Consider the following 19,178-nt stretch of genomic DNA (forward strand, 5'->3'; position numbering starts at 1 on the left):
AACATTTGAAATTAAGATAAAACAAAACCAAAAAACCAAGAAGTGCAAATCAAATAATTAAGACATTACCATATGGTCTGATCTTGTTTCTTCTTTGAGGCCTAAACCTAAGGAAACAGCAGTTATTTGTGGAGACAAAGTGGAATTATATTTAAATAGCAGGTATAAAGAACCAACCTCTCTGGCCTGTGTGTAGTGTTGGTGCCTTTTGAAGCAATTTTAGTGTAATTACCTGACTACATGTACAATGTTGGCCTTAAAGAGGTAAAGGTTAAACTCAGTTTCTTCGTTATTTGCATGCTAAATATGCCTTTACCTGGAATGATGATTGTCTTGAGGGGTTGCACCTCCACACCCTGGATAGGATACTGAAGAGGAGTGTTGGCCTCAGCTACAATAAGTGCATCTGCAGGACTGTAGGACCTTTGCATACATAACACATTATATACACACTACAACATAAATCCTTAGGGTGCAATAAGTCACATATTCCAAGTATTTACTAAATGACTGGAGTTTGGAGTTACTGTTAAATATTCAGTTTCTATGCCATATGTCAGAACAAGATACAGATTATGATTAAAGTGGTAGGTGGGCTCATTTACATTTGGAGAGAAGCCAGTTGAGTCAAATTATAGCTTACGTGCAGTGTTGAGGCTGTCATTTTCAGCATGGCTCTTAAAATCACCCACTATAGATATTTTATCTGATCTGAGCACTACATCAGATAAAAGGTTTGAGAAATCAGTTAGAAACTCTGAGTAAGGGCCAGGTGGATGATAGATAATAACAAGTAAAACTGGCTTTTGAGTTTTCCAGTTCCAGGGTAGATAAGGCTAAGAGTCAGGCTTTCAAATGAATTAAAACTCTGCCTAGTTCTTTTGTATTCTAATGGGCATTTCTTTCTTTAATAGATAAAAATTGATTAACTTTCCATAAACTTTGGCTTTATGGTGAATTTATTTTAAATAAATAAATAAAAAAGCTAAATTCACCAAAGAATCCTTCTGTATAACTGAAATATCAAACTTTCATGATAAAGAACACCAGAGCTGTGGAAATTTTGGATTCAAAATTGATACAAGAAAAAAAATGAACTTGCAAATTGTATCAGGAACGTATAAAAAAAGAATCAAGGCTGAAAGGTTTAAAACACTGTTGCCAAGTCCACTTATTATAAGCGACTTTGGGCTTGTTTTTTCTAAAGTTGCTTGCAAATCTCGTGAGTCGCAGGTTGCGTTTTTTTTGGGCTTGTTTTTGAATGTCAAGTTACTTATTTGGACTTGACTTTCTTTCCGAGTGAAACTCCTTGATATATAGTTTTTTGCCCTATAATAAAGCAAAAGACGAGTGGTAGGTAGTTTGTCCCTTCCAAGTTCCCATTTACTGTTTATTGCTCCCGCCCAAGTTGACCGGGCGCACACCCAAACAAACACTCATAACAGCCCAGAGTGAGGAAGAATAAGCTCCAGTAAGTGGCGAAAATATAGAAAAAAAAATATAATAAAGAGTGGGAGAAAGAGAGTGCACTTAAAGAATGTATCCGAGCTCAGATGAGAGACAGTGGCGCAAAAAGTGGGTATGGACTTTATGCAGTGCATAGGGGTGCCTCACAAGAGGGGGGCGCCAAAACGATGTGCCGAAATTATTTCTCTAGTCGGCATTTTCTGTATTTAACAGTTGTGCGTATGATATGATCAATAACAGAGGCACGGCGCTGATTAGGCACCCCTGTTCTCTTTCACCTCCCCTCCTGCTATCTCCCCCGTGTAAGAGGGGGGGGGGGGGGGGGTTCACTGCTCCAAAACACAATGAGACAAAACAAAGAAGTACTAATATAGAGCTATACTGTTTAAAAGCGGCCTCAGTTTTACATAATGTTGTGATTTGCGAGTTGGGCTTGTTTTCATAGAGCTGGTTCCTTGTTTCTGTCGTGAGATCTGGCAACACTGGTTTAAAATCATTCTTCTGCTTTCTGTGCAGAGGATTGCTTTGCTCAGTGTGGGAAAGGTCCAGACCTTGTCTCACACAGAATGCTATGTAGCAGTTATCATTTCATCACAGCTGTCACTTGGTGTTTGCTCTCATTATGGTATTGTATCACGTCCTGTTCCTGTTTCGGAGCACAGGTGTGTTTTGCTCTCTGTTAACTGTTTAATCTGTATAGCTCGATTTATCTGGATAACAACATCCATCCATCCATCCATTTGCTGTTCAGGGTTGTGGGGTGGGGGTGGGGGTGGGGGGGTGGAGCCTATCCCAGCTGTCATAGGGCGAGAGGCAGGGTACACCCTGAACAGGTTGCCAGCCTGTCGCAGGGCCAACAGAGAGAGACAAACAACCTTTCACACTCACATTCACGCTCTCATTCACACCTATGGGCAGAGTAGCCAATTAAATTAACCCCAGTAAGTGCATGTCTTTGGAATGTGGGAGGAAACCGGAGTACCCGGAGGAAACCCACGCAAGCACGATGAGAACATGCAAACTCCACACAGAGAGAGGGAGAGGCCTGGGCCAAGGTGGAATCGAACCCAGACCTTTCAGATGTTATTCTAGCTGTGCCTTGGATAACAACATATTTCAGTATAATCTTCACCTACTTTATCTAGAGCACACTCTATGCTGAATCACCATCCATCCATCCATTCTCTTCCGCTTATCTGGGGCCGGGTCGCGGGGGCAGGAGCCTAAGCAGAGAAGCCCAGGCTTCCCTCTCCCCAGCCACCTCCTCCAGCTCATCCGGAGGGACCCCAAGGCGTTCCCAGGCCAGCCGAGAGATATAATCTCTCCAGCGTGTCCTGGGTCTACCACGGGGCCTCCTCCCGGTGGGACATGCCCGGAACACCTCACCCAAGAGGCAGCCAGGAGGCATCCTAATCAGATGCCCGAGCCACCTCAACTGGCTCCTTTCAATGTGGAGGAGCAGTGGCTCTACTCTGAGCCCCTCCCGGATGGCCGCACTCCTCACCTTATCTCTAAGGGAGAGGCCAGCCACCCTTTGAAGGAAACTCATTTCTGCCACTTGTATTCGTGGTCTTATTCTTTCGGTCACTACCCAAAGCTCGTGACCATAGGTGAGGGTAGGAACGTGGATCGACCGGTAAATCGAGAGCTTCGATTTTACACTAAGCTCCCTCTTCACCACGACAGACCGGTGCAGCGTCAGCATCACTGCAGAAGCAGCCCTGATCCGTCTGTCGATCTCCCGCTCCCTTCTCCCATCACTTGTGAAAAAGACCCCGAGATACTTGAACTCCTCCACTTGGGGCAAGAACTCGTTCCTGAGCCAGAGAGGGCACTCCACCCTTTTCCGGCTGAGGACCATGGCCTCAGACTTAGAGGTGCTGATTCTCATGCCGGCCGCTTCACACTTGGCTGTGAACCGTTCCACTGCGAGCTGGAGGCCACCCCCTGATGAAGCCAACAGGACCGCATCATCTGCAAAGAGCAGAGATGAGACTCTGAGGCCACCGAGGAAGAAGCCTTCTGCCACCTGGCTACGCCTAGAAATTCTGTCCATAAAAATTCATCAATCACCTGTATTCACATTATTCACTTTGTTTTTAGAAATTCCCTAGCTTAGCGCAGCTAGTAGCATAGCTCTTAGCCGACTCACTAGCAGCATGGCTTCTTCTCCTGTCCCTCGTACATTTTCCTGCTCTGAGTGTCACATATTTAGTTACTCCTCGGCCTCCTTTAGCAGTAATGGTACTTGTAATAAATGTAGTCTGTTTGCACCTCTGGAGGCCAGGCTTTCTGAATTGGAGACTCGGCTCCGGACCCTGGAAAATCCTATAGCTAGCCAGGCCCCTGTAGTGGGTGCGGACCATGGCAGCTTAGCCGCCGTTAGCTCCCCCCAGCAGATCCCGAGCAGCAGGGAAAACAGGCCGGCTGGGAGACTGTGAGGAGGAAGCTTAGATCTAAGCAGAATCCCTGGGTACACTACCAACCTGTTCACGTCTTTAACCGTTTTTCTCCGCTCGGCGACACACCCACCGAGGAACAAACTCTGGTTATTGGCGTCTCTGTTTTGAGAAATGTGAAGCTAGAGACACCAGCGACCATAGTCCAATGTCTTCCAGGGGCCAGAGCAGGCAACATTCGTGGAAATTTTAAACTGCTGGCTAAGGCTAATCGTAGATTTGGTAAGATCGTTATTCACGTCGGCAGTCCCTGTTAGTAAATGATTTAATAATTGATCAACATATTGATTTATTCTGCCTTACAGAAACCTGGTTACAGCAGGATGAATATTTAGTTTAAATGAATCAACACCCCCGAGTCACATTAACTGTCAGAATGCTCGAAGCACAGGTCGAGGAGGAGGAGTAGCTGCAATCTTCAATTCCAGCTTATTAATTAATCAAAGACCCAGACAAAGTTTTAATTCTTTTGAAGGCCTGACTCTTAGTCTTGTCCATCCTAATTGGGAAACTCAAAAACCTGTTTTATTTGTTACTGTCTATCATCCACCTTGTCCTTACTCAGAGTTTTTGTCTGATTTCTCAGACTTTTTATCTGATTTAGTGCTCAGTTCAGATAAAATAATTATAGTGGGTGATTTTAACGTCCATGTAGATGCTGAAAATGACAGCCTCAAGACTGCATTTAATCTATTATTAGATTCAACTGGCTTCTCTCAAAATGTAAAGGTGCCCACCCACCACTTTATTCATACTCTAGATCAGTGTTAATTTTGTTTATGAAATATTTTCGTCATAGATTTCGTCAACGGCCCTTTTTTTCACGACAAAAACGAGGCGATTACTAAATTAAAACCACCTAAAAGGATAAAAACGATGACGATTCGTCAAGACGAAACCATTTCCAAAAGTGTAAATTAATCTTCTTGCGAAATTAACTGACACTTTTGTCTTGACGAAAGTGTCAGTTAATTTCGTCATCGTTTTTATCCTTTCAGGTAGTTTTAATTTAGTTATTGTCTCGTTTTCGTCATGGAAGAAAGGACCGTTGGCAAAACCTATGACAAAAATATTTCGTCAACGAAATTAACACTGCTCTGGATCTTGTCCTGACATATGGCATAGAAACTGAAGACTTAACAGTATTCCCTGAAAGCACCCTTCTGTCTGATCATTTCTTAGTAACATTTACATTTACATTAATGGATTACACAGCTGTGGGGAATAAGTTTTATTACAGTAGAAGTCTTTCTGAAAGTGCTGTAATTAAGTTTAAGGATCTAATTCCTTCATTATTATGCTCTTCAGTGCCATGTACCAACAGTGCAGAGCAGCTACCTAAACTCTGCTCCAGTGAGATCGATTATCTCCTCAGTAGTTTTACATCCTCACTGTGTACGACTTTGGATACTGTGGCTCCTCTGAAAATGAAAGCTTCAAATCAGAAGTGCCTGACTCCGTGGTATAATTAACAAGTGCACAGCTTAAAGCAGATAACACGTAAGCTGGAGAGGGAATGGCGTCTCACTGAATTAGAAGATGCTCATTTAGCCTGGAAAAATTGTTTGTTGCTCTATAAAAAAGCGCTCCGTATTGCTAGGACATCTTACTACTCATCATTAATTGAAGAAAATAAGAACAACCCCAGGTTCTTTTCAGCACTGTAGCCAGGCTGAAAGAGTCAGAGCTCTGTAGAGCCGAGTATTCCTTTCACTTTAACTAGTAGTGACTTCATGGATTTCTTTACAAATAAAATTTTAGACATTAGAGAAAAAATTATTCATAACCATCTCAAAGATTTATCTTCATGTTCGGCTGCTTTCAGCACTGCTGGTATTTGTTTAGACTCTTTTGCTCCAGTTGATCTTTCGGAGTTAACTTCGATAGTTACTTCCTCCAAACCAGCAACATGTTTATTAGGTCCCATTCTTACTAGACTGTTCAAATCTTAAAAATGATCAATCTGTCTTTATTAGTTGGCTATGTACCACAGGCCTTCAAGGTGGCTGTAATTAAACCGCTACTTAAAAAGCCATCACTTGACCCAGCTGTCTTAGCTAATTATAGGCCAATCTCCAACCTTCCTTTTCTCTCAAACATTCTTGAAAGAGTAGTTGTAAAACAGCTAACTGATCATCTGCAGGGGAACGGTTAATTTGAAGAGTTTCAGTCAGGTTTCAGAATTCATCACAATACAGAAACAGCATTAGTGAAGGTTGCAAATGATCTTCTTAGAGCCTCTGACAGTGGACTCATCTCTGTTCTTGTCCTGTTGAACCTCAATGCAGCTTTTGATACTGTTGACCATAACATTTTATTACGGAGATTAGAGAATGCCATAGCTATTAAAGGTACTACACTGCAATGGTTTGAGTTTTTTCATGTAAATGGGGAGTCTTCTTCAGACACTAAGGTTAATTATGGAGTTCCACAGGGTTCTGTGCTAGGACCAATTTTATTTACATTATACATGCTTCCCTTAGGCAGTATTATTAGAAAGCATTGCATAAATTTTCATTGTTATGCAGATGATACTCAGCTTTACCTATCAATGAAGCCAGATGATGCACATCAATTAGTTAAACTGCAGGAATGTCTTAAAGACATTAAGGCCTGGATGACCTAATTTCCTGCGTCTAAATTCAGATAAAACTGAAATTCTTGTACTCGGCCCCACAAATCTTAGAAACATGGTGTCAAACCAGATACTTACTCTGGATGGCATCACTTTGGCCTCCAGTAACACTGTGAGAAATCTTGGAGTCATTTTTGACCAGGATATGTCCTTCAATGCACATATTAAACAAATATGTAGGACCGCTTTTTTGCATTTGTGCAATATTTCTAAAATTAGAAACATCCTTTCTCAGAGTGATGCTGAAAAGCTCATTCATGCATTTATTACTTCTAGGCTGGATTATTGTAATTCATTATTATCAGGCTGTCCTAAAAGCTCCCTGAAAAGCCTTCAGCTGATCCAAAATGCTGCAGCTAGAGTACTGACAGGGACTAGAAAGAGAGAGCATATTTTTCCCATATTGGCTTCTCTTCATTGGCTCCCTGTTAAATCTAAAATAGAATTTAAAATCCTTCTCCTCACCTACAAGGTCTTGAATAATCAGGCCCCATCTTATCTCAAAGACCTTATACTACCATATCACCCTAATAGAGCACTTCACTCTCAGACTCATGGCTTACTTGTGGTTCCTAAGATACTTAAAAGGAGAATGGGAGGCAGAGCCTTCAGCTTTCAGGCCCCTCTTCTGTGGAACCAGCTCCCAGCTTGGATTCGGGAGACAGACACCCTATCTATTTTTAAGATTAGGCTTAAAACTTTCCTTTTTGATCAAGCTTATAGTTAGGGCTGGATTAGTTGACCCTGAACCATCCCTTAGTTATGCTGCTATAGGCCTAGGCTGCTGGGGGGTTCCCATAATTCACGGTTTCAGTTCATTCACCTTATTTACTTTGTTTATACTCTACTCTGCATTTAATCATTAATTGTTATTATTCTCTGGCTCTCTTCCACAGCACGTCTTTTCTCTCAGCCCAACTGGTCGCGGCAGATGACTGCTCCTCCCTGAGCCTGGTTCTGCTGGAGGTTTCTTCCTGTTAAAAGGGAGTTTTTCCTTCTCACTGTCGCAAAGTACTTGCTCATAGGGGGTCGTTTTGACTGTTGGGTTTTCTCTGTATTATTGTAGGGTCTTTACACCCTGTTGTGATTTGGCACTATATAAATAAAATTGAATTGAATCAAAGTGCGCACAGTAAAACTGATTTTACCTTCTTTTAAAGTTGCTGTACTCCTGAGCTCTGTGGTGCTTTATGCTCTCAGGATCGGGGTGGTGCTCCAAGAATGCTTGAGCAAAATTGTGTGCTGACACACGTGGGAAGAGCAGATTGGACAATGGGATGTGAAAAGATCCCTCGTCGGGCTTGCATACGCAAGCATTGTGAGCCAAATGACTGCCGAAAATAGCACAGAGTGAGCTGATGAGGAGAAAAACTTGAATTTAAACAAAACAGTCACACTTAAGGGAAACATACCTTCTCACTTCCTCTTTTACATGGTAGGGAATGTCATAACCATTTGTGGCATCTCCAGTTTTAATAGTGAGGAGGTTTATTATTGGAGTATCCTGTCTTGGGCCTATGTCAACTTCCTTGCTGCTTCCAGGGCTCCAAAAATAAAAGAGGGCTGCCAGCAAAACTGCAGCAACCAAAGTAAGTTGAAGACACTTCTCAGACTTCTTGCGCATCTAGAAAGAAAATACATATAAATGTTATCAGGTATGAAACACATTGTATGTGAAACACATTGTATGTGAAACACAATGTGAAACACACATACCCCGATGAGCATGTGTTGTCACATTGGAATTACTGAGGCCCTGTTTACACGACACCGTTTCAAAATGAAAACGGTGTCGTTTTGATCACTAGCGGAACAAATCAGAGCCGGGCCGGGGGCGGGGCAAATGACCGGGCCCTTTATACCTAAATAATAAAGCTTATCATAACATCATTTTACAACATTCACATGCCCAGAACATAACATACACATTCCCACTGAAGTGCCACTCATGTTAGCTTAGTCCGTAAAAATGCTCCACTTAAGGCCTTTAAGGCCGTTTCACACCGGACGCGCTGTGTAAAAACGACATGAAATTCCGAATCTTTTGGATGCGAACTTGTCGTGTAACCTTTATACACACCGGACGCGCTGTGTTTTTGCGAATAAATCGCCCTCATAAAACGCACTGTGAAAGAAAGGAAGTCGACATCAAACGATCATATAATGAGGTTGTGATGTTTCTAAACAAGAGAAGGAAGAAACAGAGATTCTGGGTTCATCCAGCTCATAAGAAAGCGGCAGCAGGGAGAGTTTAATGGTTTGATCCAGGAGTTGAAGCTGCATCGGAATCGATTTTGTGCAGCGACATTTATGGATGAAATACTTGGCAAACAATATGACATTATTTATCAAGTATTCAGCTTTTTTGTTTTTTATTGATATACAATATTTGACCCCCTTCCAGGTAAAAGTATCTATATGAAGAGATTTAGACAGCAACCAGTTATGTATTTCCTTCCAAAAGTTGCATACAACCTCGCACTCAAAAAAACAGATGTTCTGTTGATTCCAACAATGATTTACAAAAATAACAATTCTCCATTTCAAATTTGAATATTCTTTTAATAAATTCCTGCGAAGGATAAATTTCATTTAAAATTTTAAAATGGATTTCTTTGACTTTAGGAAGGATTGGAAATTTCAGGAATTTAGTTCTGATGGATCGCATTTCTTGTTAAAGTTTTTTAAATGATGTGTTCTTTTAGAAGATCCAGGATAGATCTCATCAATTAAAAGTTTTCTCAAAAATAGGTTATTACATTTTTTCTCTACAAAGTTTATGCCATTGATGAACACTTTATTTAATCTGGGGGTTGGGGTCTGATCTAAGTTGTTTCTAATGAGATTAATCATTGCAGCTGGAATATTGTCAACTATGTTTCTATAGTCATCAGGGCTACAGACTATTTTATATTTGTCACTAAATTCGTCATACTTTAATAGATCCCCCTTATCATTTAACAGATGAACAATTGACCAAATTTGTTTTTCCATCCATCCTTCCATGAATATTGATTTTCTTCTCCTTAGAATCACCCTATTGTTCCACAGTGGAACATTGTGTGGACTAAAGTTATGTTTGTAAATCATTTTCCAGTAGAACAGAACTTGTTGATGGAAGGCAGAAAGTTTCACTGGTAATTTAGAAATCTCAAAGTCACATTTCAAAAGAAAATCTATGCCACCTAATTTTTTAAAGACAAAGTTGGGTAAAGAGAACCAAATATCCTCGCTGCATTTTAAAAAGGACTGAAGGACGGATCCTTCTAAGGATGCGGCCCCTGAATTTGGACACAGCCACTGTGTCCCTCCACGCATGCGTGTCTTCCGTAAACAAGCTTTGCAAAGAGAAAACCAAGGCCAACTTGTGGCCTGCCATAGGAACTACATCGTTTCACATGTCATTGTGTAAACGCAGATCATTTCTGAAACGCTATCGTGTAAACGGAAGGCTCAAACGCATCAAAACAACACCGTTTCCAGTGGAAACGGCATCGTGTAAACGGGGCCTGAGCTTTAATGGTTTGTTGAAAACTTAAGTATCATTTTGTAGTGCTGCTGTACTGCTTTTTTCTTTCTTGTACTATGACTCATTTATTACAGGATGTGGCTGAAATCTAACTTTCTTAAAAAGTACTTTCAATTTAAATTTCTTCAATTTTTACTTCAAAAAATGTTTTTTCCTACTTTTTTTTTGTTTTGTTTAAAAGTCAGTTTAGGGCGCCTGGGTGGCTTAGAGGTGAAGCTGGCGACCACATACATATGCCGTGTTGCGGTGCGGGCGGCGCAGGTTCGTGTCCTGGCCCATCGCTAATTTGCCCGCATGTCTTCCCCTGTATCCTCCCACATTTCCTGTCTCTCTCGACTGTCGATAAAAGCCGCTGTGGCCAAAAATGCAAAAAAAAAAAAAAAAGTCAGTTTAAGTGGCTATACTTTAGTAATAACTTCAATAAAAGAATGTCTCTTGCCTAACAAAGTTAAAAGTTTTAATATTAAAGCCCCCCAGGACCCTGAACAGGATAAGCAGAAGAAAATGGATGGATGGAATATTAAAGCCAGCTTCTCATTTCTTGGTGGGTTGTAAGCCAGCCTGCCACTCACTAAGTAGACTTCACAGCAGCTGCATGCTATGCACACTGCCACACTGATACACACTATATGACCCTGTTACCTATTCTCCAACCAGAGACTTGCCACCCTCTTGCTTTTGGTGTTAGTGATTCTCATATATTCTTCATGTACTCATATAGCTAAGGTACCCACCCAACAGTAAATCATTCACTGGAGGAGCAGCAGATGTGTGCAGACTATGACAGACAAACTTGGAAATAGTGAGAGCAGCCATCCAGCCCTTGCTTTATTTCAGGCTGACCACAATTAGGTCTGGTGCAAAGGTGAAAATCAAACAGTCCTGAATGAGAGCATGGACACACATTGTGTGGTTCACTGATGGAGCATTTGAGATCATTTCCTATCAGTGAACCACATTCTAGTAAAATAAATACACATCAATACTGGCAATCATTTAAATTCAGTTACTAATTCCATTATTACTTCTCATTGTTAAATTGTTTATCCTCGTTTGGGAAGTTTGAATTCACAAGATAAATCTGCTTGATTTTCTCCTCTCTTCTGTGATTCCAAAATTTCCAGCTGGTTTGTAAACACAGTCATGGCCGAAAATGTTGACACCCCTTAAAATTTCTCCCAGAAAATTATTGCAATCACATATGTTTTGTTATGCACATGTTCATTTCCTTTGTGTGTATTGGAAAAACACAAAAAAAAAGGAGGGGAAAAAAAAAGCCAAAATTCATATAATTCTACGCAAAACTCCAAAAATGGGCCGGACAAAATTACTGGCACCCTTAACTTAATATTTGGTTGCACACCCTTTGGAAAAAAATAACTGAAGTCAGCCGCTTCCTATAACCATCAACAAGCTTCTTACACCACTCAACTGGAATTTTGGACCACTCTTCTTTTGCAAACTGCTCCAGGTCTCTTATATTTGAAGGGTGCCTTCTCTCAACAGCAATTTTAAGATCTCTCCACAGGTGTTCACTGGGATTTAGATCCGGACTCATTGCTGGCCACTTCAGAACTCTCCAGCACTTTGTTTCCATCCATTTCTTTGTGCTTTTTGAAGTATGTTTGGGGGTCATTGTCCTGCTGGAAGACCCATGACCTTGGACGCAAACCCAGCTTTCTGACACTGGGCCTTACATTGCGACCCAAAATCCTTTGGTAGATTCAAGATTCAATGCTTTGTTGTCATATGCACAGTAAAGAAACATTGTTTCCCTAATGTACCCAGTCACATACTCAGCATAGTCATCTACACTCACAGAAGAATCCTCCAGAGTGGCTGCAGCTCTAAACACTGTTGTGACAAAACAGTCCTGTAGAGTGCTCTCAGCCTCCGGTGTCTACAGCTGAACTTGTCTGCTGACAGGGTTTGACTGTTTGAGTCTTTGTAGGCCGGATACATATGGCAGGCTGTTTTAACATAAAATCCGCTTGTCTGACTATCCGTAATTACATTTCAGATATCTAAAACTGCATTTTGACTAGACAAAACTACATTTTGACTATCCAGAATGGTAATTTAAGATATCCGCAATTACATTCTGACTAGTAAGAATAATTCAAGATATCTTCAATTACATTTAGACGAGTCAAAATTCCTTTCAAGATATCTCAAATGACGTCACCGGATTCGTCATTTGACGGGTCACACATCCGTAATTACAATTTAAGATATCTCAAACGTAATTATGACTAGTCAAAATTATTTTTTAGATATCTAAATTTAACGATTGCGTGAAGGCCCTCTTGTGCTGTACTGAGCTGTCCAAACAATTGCCTGTGTAGAATTTCAGGTGGCTGCAATGGTGCTGGCCGTTATGGACAAAATTGTAATAAAATGCAACAATATAGAAAAGGCTATTCAGTATGGGATATGTGGAGAGCGCGAAAATCGTTTACTTAAAGACTGCTTAAGACATCTGCAAAGAATCTCTGATTTTATGGCAGACTGTTTTAACAAACTGCCTTATAAACATTCTGCCAAAATGCTCCGTAATTCAAGATATCTCAAACGTCATTCTGACTAGTCAGAATGTTAATTTAAGATATCTTAAATAGAAAAGCTGTCTAATTCAAGATATCTGTAATTCATTTTGAGATATCTTAAAAACGTATTTTGACTAGTCAAAATTACAGTTCTAGATATCTCTAATTTAGTTTTGCCTAGTTGTTATTTGCTTTCAAGATATCTAGAATTTAATTTACACTAGTCAAAGCTATTTATCGCCTATCTAAAAATACATTTAAGATATCTTAAAATATGGTGTCATTTAAGATATCTTTAATTAGAATTGACTAGTCAGAATAAAAAACAAGATATCTTGAATTAACTTCATGACTAGTTATAATTTAATTGTAGATATCTGAAATGTGAGTTTCAGATAGTCAGAAATTCATTGAAGATATATTGAATTGAAGCTGCCATACAAATCAATGGTAAATCTGACGTCATTTCGACTAGTCAGAATGTAATTAGAGATATCTCAATTAGGTATTTTGTCTAGTCAAAACATAATTAGAGATATCTTGATTCAATAATATGTCTAGTCATAAATCAATTTCAGATATCTGGAATGTAGGTGTGGTGAATCGGATTTTATGTTAAAACGGCCTGCCATAGGATACAGGAACAAAGAGATATGATCCGAGTCTTCAAATCGGGGGGGGGCTAAGTCCACCACGTATGTTGCTGTAAACGTGGTCTAAGATGTTCTTGCCACGGGTGGGGATATCCATATGCTGGTGGTATTTAGGTAGTACTGTCCGTAGGTTGCACTGGTTGAAATCACCTGCGACAATGAAAACGGCATCGGGATGAGCAGTCTCCAATGCACTGATGACGTCATAGAACTTGCTGAGCGCTGCTGTGTAGTTAGCCCGCGGATGGATTTAAACAGCAGCTAAAAACACACACGTGAATTCCCTTGGTAGGTTAAAATGGACGGCATCTCAGCAGTAGAAACTCCAGATCTAGGGAACAGTGCTTGTACGCAGTCCGTATATCTTTACACCACGAGTTGTTGACACACACACACACACACACACACACACACACACACACACACACACACACACACACCCCGTTGTTTTACTGGAGGCTGCAGACCAGTCTCCTCGATGCAATGAATGAGTCTAGCTGGACGGCGGAGTCCGGGATGTCCTCTGAAAGCCATGTCTCGGAGAAGATCAGAGCGCAGCACTCTCTTACTTCCCTCTGTGATGTAATACTGGCTCGAAGTTCGTCCAACTTGTTCTCCAGAGACCGTACATTGGCTAGCAAGAGGCTGGGTAGTGGTGGTCGGCTGGTGCGAGCTTTTAGTCTAACATGTAGCCCCCGTCTCTTGCCTCGCTTGTGTCGCCGTCTCTGAAGCACTCTCCTGGGGTCCTCGTACTCACTTGAGGTCATTTCTTTGAGGCCTTCCTGGTGGTGGCGGTGGTGGCTATAGGGGTGCACAGTGAGTTGCAGCTCCGGTGGGATGTGTCCAGCAAACTCCAAATTGCGGCAATGTCCAATAATGCCTGCCTGCTGTATGTTCGTAGTGCAAGTCTTTTATGTATCGCATCCAAAACAAAAAAACAAGACATACAAAAAAGAAGAGAAAGGTGAAAAAGGTTACATCCAGGAGCGGAGGGAGCAAATATGTCTGCCTCGGAGCGCGCCATGTTTTGACTTGCACACATTCAAAGAATCCAGTGCCAGAGGCAGCAAAACAACCCCAAAACATCTTTGAACCTCCACCGTATTTGTCTGTAGGTACTGTGTTCTTTTCTTTGTAGGCCTCGTTTTGTTTTTGGTAAACAGTAGAATGATGTGCTTTACGAAAAAGCTCTATCTTGGTCTCATCTGTCCACAAGACATTGACCCAGAAGGATTTTGGCTTACTTACATACATTTTAGCAAACTGCAGTCTAGCTTGTTTAGGTCTCTGTGTCAGCAGTGGGGTCCTCCTGGGTCTCCTGCCATAGCGTTTCCTTTCATTCAAATGTCAACAGACAGTTTGCACTGACACTGATGCACCCTGAGCCTGCAGGACAGCTTGAATTTCTTTAGAATTTGATTGGGGCTACTTATCCACCATCCGGACTATCCTGCATTGCAACCTTTCATCAATTTTTCTCTTCCGTCCATGTCCAGGGAGATTAACTACAGTGGCATGGGCGGTAAACTTCTTGATTACATTGCACACCGTGGACAAAGGAACATCAAGATCTCTGGAGATGGACTTGTAATCTTGAGATTGTTGATATTTTTCCACAATTTTGGTTTTCAAGTCCTCAGACAGTTCTTTTCTCCTCTTTCTGTTATCCATGTTTAATGCAAAGATTGAGTCAACTTCTCTCCCTTTTATCTGGTTTCAGGTGTGATTTTTATATTGCCCACACCTGTTACAGGTGAGTTTAAACAAGCATCAAATGATTAAAACTTGATCAAAGTGTTTTTTACCCACAATTTTGAAAAGGTTCCAACAATTTTGTCCGGCCCATTTTTGGAGTTTAGCATGAAATTATATCGATTTTGGATTTTTTTTTTCTCTCTTTTTTTGTGTTTTTCCAATACACACAAAGGAAATGAACATGTGCATAACAAAACATGTGTGACTGTAATAATTTTCTGGGAGAAATACTTTTGCCAACATTTTTGGCCATGACTGTATGTACTGATAGCTCTGTAGATCTACCTGCAGAATGATGAATTTGAGATTCCCGCCAATCACTGAAGACATACCCGGTATCAACAAATGGTATGACATCTAACCCAGTCATCAAACTTTGACAAACATGGCAAAACAAAGTACAAGTTGACAATTTCTGTCAATCAGTTGTTGCGATCTTAACTAGGCCGTTTAACTTCTGTGGTATCTGGTGCACAACATGTATGTAATTTGTGTGTTTTTGCTGTTTTGCTGACAAAAGGACATTGAGGCATAAGGAGCCTCTCCTGGGTCACAAGGCCTAGGATCAGAAGTTTCCTGATTGCATATGTTCAGTTCCAAAAGCTAAGGATAATATATACAGATAAAATTTTCTGTGTGATGGGGCTGGCGTCAGCAGTCCTATTGGGGAAGTCAGGTGCATCAGAAAACAGGATTTTTGACGGTATATTAACTGAAACTTTCTGATGCTCTGAGAGTCGGGGCGATTGGGCTTTCCTCTCCCGTTCGTCAATGACGAATGTAAAGATATTGTTCCTTTTGTAATTAACTATATTACTTATAAAGGCTCTGTTTACGAGAATTTCTCCAACACACTCACAGCAGGACAGAAGCAACATTATTTCTCGACATGTTACTTCTCCACACAATTCATAGCTTCTTATCTTTTCCATCATTTTGAAGGAATTTGATGAGGCTAGCTGTCTAGACTGGCCTGTCTATCTCACATGAGCAGCTATGTTTACCACATTCCAGCTAGTCTGGAAAAACTACCTCAATCCTAGTGGCGTTGGGCTCAATGCGTCTTGCACTATGTTTGTGCACACCAGCATTGGTGACCAAGGAACTGCTGAGAAAGAGGAACTGAAATTTTGTGGGAATGGAGTTGACTTTGTTTTCCAGATCATGCCAGTTCCCCTTTTTTAAACCTCTACCCACTTGCATTGCTGCAAATAGGAAACAAACTAGCAAAACTTAAAAACACATGCACCTATTGTCATATTCAGATCCTTTACAAGTCAAAACCAGCCTAATTTGGATAACTATATTATTTTGGGTCTGGTGCAATTTCTGTTACAGCCTGCAGTACTCTATTTCTGTTAATGCAGTTCATTAATCTACAAATTAAGTAGCAATTAATGGAGCTGAACTAAAGGATCCTGTTTCCTCCGTTAATGTATCCCTGATGATGTTTGAGCCTGGATGAAATAAATAATAGATTTATTTAGAGGCTGCTTCTACATGCATGCACAGCCCTGAAAAAACAAAGTGCCAATGTAGATCTGATGGCCTATTTGTAAATCTGGTTCTGGAGTTATACACCCAGAGTTAAAGGGTAAATGTTTCCTTTTCTCAAGATACCAGATTACATATGTAGACTGATAAACTTGAGAAGGTCAAGTTGTGCTTCTAAAAGACAATAAAGGCAGTGTTAACATAATATATTGGCAGGAAACGTATTTCTTAACAAGCAAAACATGCAACACACCAGTTTGAATGTTGCAGTGTAGTTTCAATAATGTATTTAATTAATGTTGCTTGTATTCTGTCTGTTGGTTCTTGCTTTTACAGAACACGGGATCCATCAGTACAATTTTGCTGTCCTGACATCAATATCATTTTAAAAACTAGAGCTAAGCCTAATGTGTGACCATGTGCTCTCTGTTACTCAGAAATAACATGACGCCACCTTCATTATTTATAGACCATCCTTTGAATAATGCTGCTTGCATAGTTGCATAGTTTTGCAGTGCTACTCTTATATTTTGAACAGAGTTCACATCACAGTTGTTCTGATAAAAAAATTTCCAACATCTTGCTGACTGAAGGCAAAAGGGGCCCAACATGGCACCAGAATGGTGCAATTAATCATGTGGCCAGTGAGTGTATACACTCTGGAGCCCATTTTGTAAAAGCTCAGTGTCCCTACAGTTAGATAACAGTTCTACCAACAAAGGCACTGCTGCAACAAAAAGCATTACTGCTTCCTTTGTAGTAGTGAACAAAGTTCAACTGCATATTGCTGGCAAAAGACAGAAAAAATAAAGATTTGTTCATCGGGGATTCATCCAGCAAAATGACACCCCAAAGCAGATATAAGAAGAACTAGAAATTAATCTGGAACACATCCTCCAGACATAAACTTCATCCTCCTATTCTGGGTTAAACTAGACAGATGAATGAAAGCAAAACATTTAAAGTGCAACATAGTTATAAGAGCTTCTCCAACAGTGTTTCATCTCGACCGGGACTGGATATCACTAGTGTGTTCAACTCTGAATCAGTCAAACATGTAGATTACATTTAGATTAGTAATAAATATTCCCTTTTTAAATAAAATGTTTTAATATATTTTTTCAAATTATGCTTTAATTTTAGAGTATACATACAAAACTCTAAATTTCAGCAGCAAGTACTAAAAATAGGTGTTTTAAAGCTTTTGAATAGCAGTGTATCTAAATTTGTTTCCACATTTGCATGTGGGTCAGGGAGTATAGGCTCACAAACTTTGTGAGCCTATACGATAGCGAATCATTTTGTATAAATAAACTTGGAGGCTACACATGATCCAAAATAATAGTTTTGACTGTATGACTAATTAACTGCCAACCTAAGCTTGTAATCTTTCATTAATAGCAATTTAAGCAACCATATTTATTAACTTTTAAATTAAATTCATTAATTGGTATTGTTAAGGCGTGTTTTTTTGCTTGTGAAGGAATGAGTCAGAAACACCTTAGTCCTCATGCAAAAGAATTTATATATATATATATTGAAGAATCAAAAAAAAAAAAAAAAAAAAAAATCACATGTACATGGATCCTCTCAGCTCGGAAAATCGCAGTCTGCAAGCAGTTAGGTGCAACCAACCTTACTGAGAAGCTCTTTATTAAGTGAGAGGGGTGAAAACCGGGAGTAAAAAACAAGCCCCAACAGTATATTTCAGTTTGAGTTTTTAAAACTATTTCAGATAAAAAGGTGAAAAGTAGACTTCACCCAACAGGATGGCGTCCTTCACCCCGCCCCCCCAAAATAAAACCTATTTAGCACAAGGTGTTCACGCATTTTTTTGGCTCCAGTTTCAGGGAAACTGCTCAATGCCAGATTTCAAACACACCCGAGAGCCTTCACCTTTTCAGAAAATATTTGACAAAAAGAGAAGAAAGGAGAAAATTATTTCTTACTGTTAATGTTTCCCTGGAATAAATATTTCCTTTCTGACGAGCAACCCCTCACATTGAAAGACCTGCTGGATTTGCACAGGGTGTGTTGGTGATTACGGTCAGCGGCAGCGCGCAGCTCCTTAAAGCTGCAGCGCCGAGCTTAAAGCGCGTAGCGTGCATACTTAGAGCTTTTAGGGATTTTTAGTGTCTTGTAACCGAATGATGACACTTGGCATCATGCAAGTTTGTTTGCAGTTTATAGCACAACACGAATGACTGCAGACAGCACAATATAATTTATCATGTCTATAGATTTAGTATGTTTTCCATCTTTGTTTACCTTGGTTAAAAGACTGTAGCTGTTGTAGGTAAAGACCTATTGCTCCACTGTCCTTATGACTTGTTTTTGAGAACAGCAATTGAGCAAGGAGCTTAACAGCTGCCAAAAAGTGATTGCCTCATGTAAGACAGGTAATACCTCAAACACTCCCTTAAAACAGTTAAAATTACTTTAAAGCAGTGATTCTCAAATCCAGGCCTCGTGGCCCAGTGTTCTGCAGGTTTTAGATGTGTCCCTGATCCAACACACCTGAGTCAAATATAGAAGTCATTAGCAGGACTCTGGAGAACTTGACTGCATACTGAGGAGGTAATTCAGCCATTTGATTCAGGTGTGTTGAATCAGGGACACATCTAAAACCTGCAGAACACT

General features: G+C 40.4%; 1 protein-coding gene across 2 annotated transcripts in view; it reads right to left on the minus strand.

Moving 5' to 3' along the window:
* The window catches only part of b4galnt1a (beta-1,4-N-acetyl-galactosaminyl transferase 1a), a 29,574-nt gene extending 10,957 nt beyond the window's left edge, over window positions 1-18,617 (minus strand). For both annotated transcript variants that reach the window (XR_004020189.1, XM_030733771.1), the window contains exons 1-5: window positions 18,488-18,617; window positions 7,974-8,185; window positions 7,710-7,892; window positions 317-423; window positions 70-107 (exon numbers count right to left, since the gene is read on the minus strand). Coding sequence is in view for 1 of the 2 variants with exons in the window: in XM_030733771.1 (XP_030589631.1) it covers window positions 70-107; window positions 317-423; window positions 7,710-7,892; window positions 7,974-8,185 (540 nt within the window). In the remaining variant the exon portion in view is untranslated. The remainder of the gene's footprint in view (window positions 1-69; window positions 108-316; window positions 424-7,709; window positions 7,893-7,973; window positions 8,186-18,487) is intronic.
* Window positions 18,618-19,178: the final 561 nt, after the last annotated feature.

The sequence above is a fragment of the Archocentrus centrarchus genome, chromosome 7 (genome assembly GCF_007364275.1).
Source record: "Archocentrus centrarchus isolate MPI-CPG fArcCen1 chromosome 7, fArcCen1, whole genome shotgun sequence".
Lineage (NCBI taxonomy): Eukaryota > Metazoa > Chordata > Actinopteri > Cichliformes > Cichlidae > Archocentrus > Archocentrus centrarchus.